The sequence below is a fragment of the Podarcis raffonei genome, chromosome 11 (assembly GCF_027172205.1).
Source record: "Podarcis raffonei isolate rPodRaf1 chromosome 11, rPodRaf1.pri, whole genome shotgun sequence".
NCBI classification, from domain to species: Eukaryota; Metazoa; Chordata; class Lepidosauria; order Squamata; family Lacertidae; genus Podarcis; species Podarcis raffonei.
Genome location: NC_070612.1, coordinates 20315503 through 20324768, shown reverse-complemented (window position 1 = coordinate 20324768; position 9266 = coordinate 20315503). Strand labels below are relative to the sequence as shown.

At 43.5% G+C, this 9266-nt stretch overlaps 1 protein-coding gene across 1 annotated transcript; it reads right to left on the bottom strand.

Annotated features, from left to right (window-relative positions):
* Positions 1–1551: 1551 nt before the first annotated feature.
* Positions 1552–8844, bottom strand: MRPS30 (mitochondrial ribosomal protein S30). Its single transcript, XM_053408239.1, has 5 exons — positions 8228–8844; positions 6890–7035; positions 4980–5085; positions 3649–3825; positions 1552–2053 (listed from the first exon to the last, which is right to left on the bottom strand). The coding sequence occupies exons 1-5, from the start codon at positions 8820–8822 to the stop codon at positions 1785–1787; spliced, it is 1293 nt and encodes a 430-aa protein (XP_053264214.1). The 5' UTR covers positions 8823–8844; the 3' UTR covers positions 1552–1784.
* Positions 8845–9266: the final 422 nt, after the last annotated feature.

Sequence of the window (9266 nt, the reverse complement as noted above, 5' to 3'; positions counted from 1 at the left end):
ATTTTTTTACTTTTCCCCTTCACAGATGCCTAATCTGCAAGTCAGGGCTTCCCACACTGTGGTTCATGGACCACAAGGAATCATAGAATTGTAGTCACCTTCATTCTGGTAGTCCATTGTGTGTCGGTGAACTTGTAAGCATGCCTTACATTACATTAGAAATTTGCCCGAGACAAATTAAAGAGAGTAGAAGTCAATAATTGTGGCAGCACAATCTGTGTACCACAGTGAAAATGCACATGCTTGAGACATATTGCTTTAAATTGTAGGTTGGGGAGCCTCCCATACAAAAAAACCACACCTCATAGAAAACTAGTGTGGCTAAGCTTTTAGCCTTCTTTTCAACAACTATTTTGCTAAATGTAGGACATTATATTGCAGAAAGAAATATTCAACCATGTGAGCCCCTACTAGAGGGAAAGTTTTCAAGATTCCCTGCCGTCTAGAAGCTTCTACCACGGTAACGTCCAGTTTGCCCACTCCAGTTTACAACTCAAACCAGTGTAAGTCATCCTTACCTGAAAGCAAATGCCACACTGGTAACACCTGAACACTGCTTCCCACTGAACAACAGACCAAGTCTGGTGCGGGGAAACTACTGTGCAGAAACTTGGGAGCCAGACGAATTATCAAGCACACATGGAACATTTCAGTCAATTCGTATCTTAATGCAAGTACTGTACAGGGTGAGTCCTTTAAAAGAGGCCTCGTGGATACAGAGTACACATGTTCCATGGGGCCTCTTTTAAAAGACTCACCCTAACAAGGCAATCCACTCAAACACATTGCCCTTGCCTTATTAGAGGTTGTATTCAAGAACGTATGAGAGATTTGTGTATGTGCTTGTATTACTCATCGCGGGTGGGGGTCAACCTGCAATATACTGCCTGTATTTTAAAACACTTGTATATGGTTTTGCCTTTTAAACACCAATTAAAGCTCTGTAGAACTGCTCTGCTTTGATCAATTTTCTGTTTTTATATTTATTCTAAAGTTTTACCACACAAATTCTTAGGAAAATGTAACCTATGGCTGCAGACTGCATAACGTGGAACATGGAAAAGCAAAGAAAATATGTATGTTTGTATGCATGTGTGTGATCGCTCTGTCTGGGAGCAGGGGCATGGCTCAGGAGAGTATAGTGGTACCTCAGGTTAAGTACTTAATTCGTTCCAGAGGTCCGTACTTAACCTGAAACTGTTCTTAACCTGAAGCACCACTTTAGCTAATGGGGCCTCCTGCTGCTGCCGCGCTGCAGGAGCCCAATTTCTGTTCTCATCCTGAAGCAAAGTTCTTAACCTGAAGCACTATTTCTGGGTTAGCGGAGTCTGTAACCTGAAGCGTACGTAACCCGAGGTACCACTGTAAAGAGAACAACTAGAGGGTGATATCTATGGCACTCTCTGAAAATGCTATTTAACTAGAGAAGATACAATGTAACAAAGTATCTGGAGTGAAATCTCCTGCTAGTTTCTAATGGTTGTGGATTTAACCTGCGTCCTCCTTTGAGGACAGAACCACATTTTAACACAAGACAACACACACAGAAGATGTCGGTCTTGCTATTTCATTTAAATAGCAACGTAAATGTGTTTATTGCCGTACAAATAAATCAGCCAAAGCACTTAAGAGCACCAGCATTGCTCTTGTACAGCTCTCATTGATCCAAAGAGCCAAACATAGCAATAGTGCTTACGATTGATTGCACTGTTGACAGTCCAGACAAAATTTCACTTTAGGCATTGGAGTATCTTGAGAGGATTCAGATGTACCTGAATTTCATGTTATACTTCCTTTGGTCTGTTTAAGAGAAATTTAACCAGTTGAACTAGAATTTCATCATTAAATCCTTTCACATTGTTTTCTTCGATTGCTTCATACAGCGGCCTACTTTCAGTTCCCCAGCAAATATTCTTTCTTGGGTTATTTTTATCAGAATCAGCAGATAGAGCCAAGGTATTCAACTGGTAACAAAAGAAGCTGAAGTATCTTCCGTCGGTAATCACAGCCTGCGATACAAAAGGCCGGGTCACATCTGCTTCACTCCAGAATCCTGGGAGAGAGGGGAGGAAAAAAGCAGCAGCTAAACAAAAGCATTTTTCTATCAACAACCAAAAAAAGCAGCAAGCCTTTAAAAGCAAAGTCATTGCAGATCCATTGTAAAAGGTTGCATATTTTAATAGCTCACTAGCTTTTCCCAACCTGGTGCCTTCCGGATGTTCTGGACAGCTTCTGCCATGTACTGGTCTTTGCTGGCTGGGGCTGATGAGAACTGCAGTGCAAAACATCTGGAGGGCACCAGGTTGAGGAAGGCTGGTTTAGAGCTCCAACTTTGCAGTCAGTCATGCAACTTACAACAAAGAGGAAGGGCCCCTAGAGAGGAAATAGCCTGAATAAAACACCTTATGTCTGGCAAGAACCAAGAGTCAGCCAGAGACTTGTGTGACATGGTTTCTAAAGTGGCAAAAGCACAAACTAAGAGCTATACAGGTAAGGAAAAGGTAAAGGACCCCTGGACTGTTAAGTCCAGTGAAAGGTGACTATGGGGTGCAGCGCTTATCTTGCTTTCAGACCAAGGGAGCTGGAGTTTGTCTGCAGACAGCTTCTGGGTAATGTGGCCAGCATGACTAAACTGCTTCTGGTGCAACAGAACACTGTGACGGAAGCCAGAATGCACAGAAATGCCGTTTACCTTCCCATCACAGTGGTATCTATTTATCTACTTGCACAGGCATGCTTTCAAACTGCTAGGTTGGCAGGAGCTGGGACAGAGCAATCGGAGCTCACCCCGTCACAGGGATTCGAACTGGCAACCTTCTGATCGGCAAGCCTAAGAGGCTCATTGGTTTAGACCACAACGCCACCCATGTCCCTGTTTCTAACATAGCACTCCCTCAACCATACAAGATATTCCCCATTCTACAAGGGGTCATAGCTGCTCACAGATCAACACCCTTCACCTCCTCAATCTGCAAGACCATGCCAACAACTTTTTCATGGATTTCAAGTGCAGATACTATAATAATAATAATAATAATAATAATAATAATAACAACAACAACAACAACAACAACAACAACAACAACAACAACAACAACAACAATAATAATTTATTATTTATACCCCGTCCATCTGGCTGAGTTTTCCCAGCCACTCTGGGCGGCTCCCAATCAGTGTTAAAAACAGTACAGCGTTACATATTAAAAACTTCCCTGAACAGGGCTGCCCTAGTCCCACCTCACTTCCCCCCACACACTGGGTTTATCTGTTCCACTCCAGCCTTTCTGTATTGAGTGGAAAGGCCTGAAGGCAGTTTGCAAGCATGTTCAGTTAAGCACATATACAATATCCCAAGCAAGCATGAACCATGTATGATTAGAGGTCCTAGTCACAATGAGACTTGCTACCATGTTCATCAGAAGTATTTACAAGCCTCTTTCAGATCTTCCAGTTCAAGATGAGAAGGCCAAGTGCAGAGTGGACATGCCTAATGCTCACATACTCACTCCACATTCACATATTCTTTAGAATGCATTAATAAGGCTAAGATAAATCACATGGCTGTATCATCTTCTAAAAGTTATATTTGTGAGCTTGCTATTTACCTTATCTTGCAACACTGGCTATCATCTTTAACTATTGACCTACCTTGGTACATTGCTTGGGCTCCAGTCCAAGCAAAAAGACTTGCAATTGCGTTAGCACGGCAAGGAACTTCAACCTGATCGAAGAGATTCATTTTTATAAGCCTGTCCCTTTTCAGCCTGTCGGGAATTAAATGAAACTGCGTATGTCCATAGGCACATGGATCTGCTACATTTGATCCTAAATCCCGCAAGAGAAAGAATTGTTTTAGATTTTAGCACGTAGAATGCTTAGATAAAAGTACCAATTCATCCAATAACAGATTTCTTAGCTGTTTTATCTTCAAATTTCTTAACAATATAGTGATGCTGACAGGTATGCTTTTTAAAAAAATAATTTAAATATGAACACAATGCCATACAAAATGCAGCTGTTTTATATCCCTTGCAGACAAATACAGTATGTATAGATGGTCAGGTCATGCATCCATAGCAGAGACCAGAGGACGAATGACAGCTGGAAGGAGCGCAGAGACAAAACTCCATGGTGCATCTGCAACAGCACAACAGGATGCCTTTATCTGCCCAACTGCAATAAAACAGGTCTCTCCCATATCAGTCTCTACAGCAACAGCAGGTGCTGTAACCTTCCAACCGTCTGACTTCACTCCCAAAGGTGCACTCCTCCATTGTCTCCCCAAGACAGACTGATGCCAACTAACAAGCCTTTTAGATAAAGATTGTGAACCTTTAGAAATATCTAATATCTACTTCAAACAAGGAGTAAATTTAAAGTGCATAGGCCATTCTGAAATCAGGAGTGCACTGGCTTAGCACGTTATGCCAATATAAGTGTCACAGCTATAATTTGTTCCAAAAAAACCCAACAAGATTAGGCATCCTAATCCAACAAAGTATAAAACTTATCAAGAAAAATATTTTACCATAGTAGCAAAGTGAACTACACAATGAACTGCATGCCGGAAAATTCATAGTTTAAATGCCAACTCAACTTCAACATTGCTATGTGTATTATGAAAGCCACTGTTATTTCAGCCAGTTGACCCCAATGTATAATGTCAGGATAACAGTGGCCCAGTTGAGATATTGACCATATGGTTTAATACAACGTATGGAAAGCAAATTGAAAGGTTATCTGCAAATGCCTAATATTATGAGTTGCTAATATAATGAGTTGCTGAAGTCCTCTTGCAAAGTGATTTGTTTTGTTAAAAAAATAAACGTGAAAACACTGAAAAGAATGCATGAATTATATTTTGTTCATATTGAATTACAGCATCAAGACATGTTAAAGTATTATGCATCTGAAGTATATGTCTACAAATTCATTGAGTAGAGACTTTAGAGATTAGCGTTCTGATGTGGCAGTCTTACCTATAAATATTTTATTATCATACTGTCGTTTGAACATTGGAAGCTTGTCAGGCAAGACATTAATAACAGGAATATCTCCAGGAGCCACATAGTCCAGGGGCACAAACTTAAGGGGAGAAAAAAGAAAACCAGTTCAATAAACTGATATATAATCACCCAGTATTATGCATTTATTTTAAAAAAAAAATGCCCTGCTTTACACCACTTCTGCTTACAAAAAATAAAAACATACAAAATTTACAACATACATTAAAAAAACCATTATAACATAATTATTATTAATGATAAGAGGGTGCTCTCACTATTGACCTCTTAAATATTTGACCTAAATTACAATGCAATTTGTAATTTACCACTAGCATGATTGTCTAAGGGGAGATGTAATTCTCCCAAATGATTTCACAATGCTATGACGACAGAAGACATAGTGGGTTACTACTGGGTCCAAACCAGGCTCATGGTTTGCCTTGCTCCAAACCAACCATGAGCTGTAGCCAAGGTTTGTTCTTGGCCTACCGCTCACAGCTTATTTAGGGGAGACAAACCACAGCATAGACCTACACCCATGCTTTCCCCTACCTTTTAATTCCCTTGTTCTCGCTGACTGAGGTGCTGCTACTGCTTCAATGAAACTGAGATATGAAAGCAAGGAGCTAAACGGCACCTTAAACCTAGGTTATGGGCGCGACAACGGAATAGGTGCATTTTTTAATACAAAGCTGAAAATGAATGAATTGCAGCTAAAATATTATGCTCGTTTTTCACATGGGTCTAGTCCTTCCCCTTCCCACCCCGCTAATATTCTTAAGAAGATATCTTTTCCAGTCTTCAGAGAATAGCTGCAAGTGGGGAAGCAGAAAAAGGTCCTCCTTTCCTTCCACTCTGCAGTTTTAATCTGAAATCTTAGCTGCAGTACAGTCATACCTCATGTTACATTTGCTTCGGGTTGAGCGTTTTCAGGTTGCATCCCGCGGCGACCCGGAAGTACTGGAAAGGGTTACTTCCGGGTTTCGCCGCTCGCACATGCGCAGAATGACATCACGCGCATGCGCAGCAGCGGTGAATCGTGACCCGTGCACGCGCAGATTGTGTTCTGCTCATGTTGCGAATGGGCCTCCGGAACAGATCCTGTTCACAACCAGAGGTACCACTGTACTGTGCCCAGAGTTCAGAAGCTGCTCGTGCTAATGACATTCCCTGTCACAAAATGCACCTAAAACAATGAGAGTTTCGAACACTGTACTGCTTCATACCACTCAACTCACTTTACAACAGGTTTCGCCACCTAGCCAATCAATATGACTTGAAAATAAAAAAGGCTCCTATGAATCCAAAGGGGAGGTTATCCATAGTATTTCAACATCTCATTCATTCTGGATTCCCCCTCTCCCTCGCTGTCCTCTGAGTACCCATAAAATATTTTCTGGAGGGTTGGGGAGCCTCTACAGCAGATTTGGGAGGCATGAGGAAGGTGCATGGGAGAAAGGGAGAGTCCGCTTGTATAATGTTGAATGTTGCATTAGTACCAGCCCTTGGGGGGGTGCACAATGTATCTTTGCATGAGCCATCAATTTCCTTCCATTCAGATGACACACCCAAATCAATGAGTTATGAAAATACACAGGGGGGTGAGGTTTTCTGAGGATAAGCAGTTATTACTGCTATACACTTTCCAGTTTTAATTTGGAAAAAATAATGTGCCCTAGTTAACAAGCATTTTGGGGAAATTGTGCTATAGTCTAATTTCTTCATAACAAGGGCTATTTCACCCAACACATATTCAATTTAATTAAACTGTAGACTTCAAAATGTAGTATATAATAGAAGAGCTCTATGTAGGGATCAATACTCGCCCCTGAAGTAACCAGAAATAGCAAATCCATTAATCTTTATGAAACTGGACTTCATACCTCTGAAAGCTGTTTTTGTATACGAATCTGACAGTGAGGTTTATCATCAATCTGAAATCTCAGTGGGTCAATTCTACCCCTTCGATGTCCACGAGGAACCACTGTCTCACCACGCAGCCAATAGAAATTTACTTCTGGTTTGAGGTCTGAAATAACAAGAGTGTTTTTAATGCCTCCTGCAGTCAAGAGCCCACCAGAGATATTAAACATGCCTGTAGTCAAGGATGTATGCATGACCACATAGCAATTTTTGTGCATACATACATGCTGAATATCTGTGCACACTTCTGAACCTTAATATGTGAAAAATCACAGTAAATCAGTTAAATGAGGAACAACTACAACTGATGGAAGCTGTAGGAGAAGTACTTTCAACACTAGAAGCACCTATACTAGACAATGCTAGATAAATGTCGCCAACGAAACAGAAGCTACTTGGAATTATGTATGGTGTCCATCTCTGATCTGTACAAGAAGGGGATTTTATGCATCTCTATGCTTCACAAATTATTTGCTATGCATGTGTGTAACTGATTAAAAGTATAACACCTCCCCCCCCCACAAACACACATTCCTCCTTAGTGCACACATTGCTAGGGATCATAACTAGATTATTATTACATTTGTGAGTCACTTTATCTTACCCAATGCAACTTACAACCAAACAAATGATAAAACCCTGCATGGGTACATTAAAACCAAGGAGGGAAAGAAATACATTGATGGGATATACCCGGAAGCTGTAAACCGGCTCCCTCGGCCAATAAAGCGAGATGCGCGCCGCAACCCCAGAGTCGGTCATGACTGGACCTAATGGTCAGGGGTCCTTTTACCTTTAATAGCTATTAATGATAAATTAACATGTGCCATTAAGGTAAGACGGGGAATATGCAGGAGAAAGGACTTTGTGGAGATATGGAAGGTGTTTGTAGAACGGAAAGAGGTCAAACCATCACAAGAGATATTAAAATTTTGGAAGGTTGGATAGCTACAATGGAATTGTTTCGGTGGTGGGGTGCACATTTTTATTCTAATTTATTTATTATTATTGTCAAAAAGAAAAGAAAAGAAATGCATTGAATACATCTCACCCACTTCTAAAAGGACAAAAATGGTTAAAGGGAAAAGGCCTGGTTCTATAGGAAAGGTTTTTGCCTGGCACCTATATAAAGAAATTGACAGAAACCCCCTTCCATTTTTTTTTTTTGATTCCTGGAAGCCAACAGCTCAGACTACTCGAATACCTTCTTCTCACCCCTCTTTCTCTCTCACACACACATACACACACACATGCACACGTGTTCCACTGCCACCCGCCTCGCGCTTACACACACACACCCAGGGCCGAGGAGGAGCCGAGCACCGGGTTGGCGCTGGCTAGTCGTGTCGTCAGGCTGAGCGCCAGCTGCGTGAGAAAAGGCGACGGCCCCTGCTCGATGGCGCGGAAGAGAAAGGGGCGCCGCTTGCGCTGGTAGAAGTGCTCCTGGAGCAGCGCGTCGCACACCGCGGAGCGCAGCTCGGCCAGGTCCCAGCCACCTCCTTCCCCTTCTGCTGCTCCTGCCGCCACGGGGGCGGGCAGCCCCGGCACGAAGACGGTCTTGGTGTAGTCCTGGTACCAGCGGTCCGCGTTCACGGCCCACGTCTGCGGGTAGACCACGTACTTGCGCCGCTGCCGCTTCCCGTAGATGCGCAGCTTCTCCTCCACCGAGGGCGCGTCGTGGATCTCCTGGTAGAAGCGCTCCCGGCGGCGCTGCTTGGCCGCCTTGCTCTTCGCCGTCAGCGACGCCACCACCGGAGGGTAAAGCGACGGGGCGGCGGCGGCGGCGGCTGGGAGAGGATTCGGCACCGGCGGCGCCGCCGCCGAGGGGCCCGCGTGGAGCCACCGCCGCGGCCAGCCGTCGCGCAGCAACCGCAGCCCCCTGGACGCCGCCATCTTGCCCGCGAGAAACGGGAAAAGGGGAAAGAAGCGGGGAGGGCCGCTTCCGGGCGAGTCGGTAGACGCGGTTGGGTGAGCGTCCCTCACGTGACCCGCAGAGAGACGGCAACCAGCACGCTCCCCCGAGGCTCGGCGGGAGAGAGGGGCGGCGTCCGGCAACTGCGCATGCTCGTTGTCTTTATACGGACGCGTCTGGGATTGGAGCTTCAGCGGCGCCGTACAATTCCATCGGGGTTATATTTGTATGCCGCCTTTTCCATTTCTATGACCACGCTCGAGGTGGCTTGCAGCATGTAATAAAAGATTTGATCACATTTAATAAATGAAACATTATTTAGATGTGTTTGTGGAGAGGGGAGGGTTTTTTAATTGGATTACTCTTGTTTTTATTATGTATTTTGTATTTTTATGTTGTGGGTCGCCCTGTGGTCTTCCGGGGAA

Excerpts from the sequence above, each read along its gene's own strand:
- MRPS30 (XM_053408239.1), bottom strand. The coding sequence starts at position 8,822 with ATGGCGGCGTCCAGGGGGCTGCGGTTGCTGCGCGACGGCTGGCCGCGG. Across the intron at positions 7,036-8,227 it reads CGGCTCCTCCTCGGCCCTGG|ACCTCAAACCAGAAGTAAAT; the intron begins GTGTGTGTGTGT and ends TTGTTATTTCAG. Across the intron at positions 2,054-3,648 it reads AGCCCAAGCAATGTACCAAG|GATTCTGGAGTGAAGCAGAT; the intron begins GTAGGTCAATAG and ends CCTCTCTCCCAG.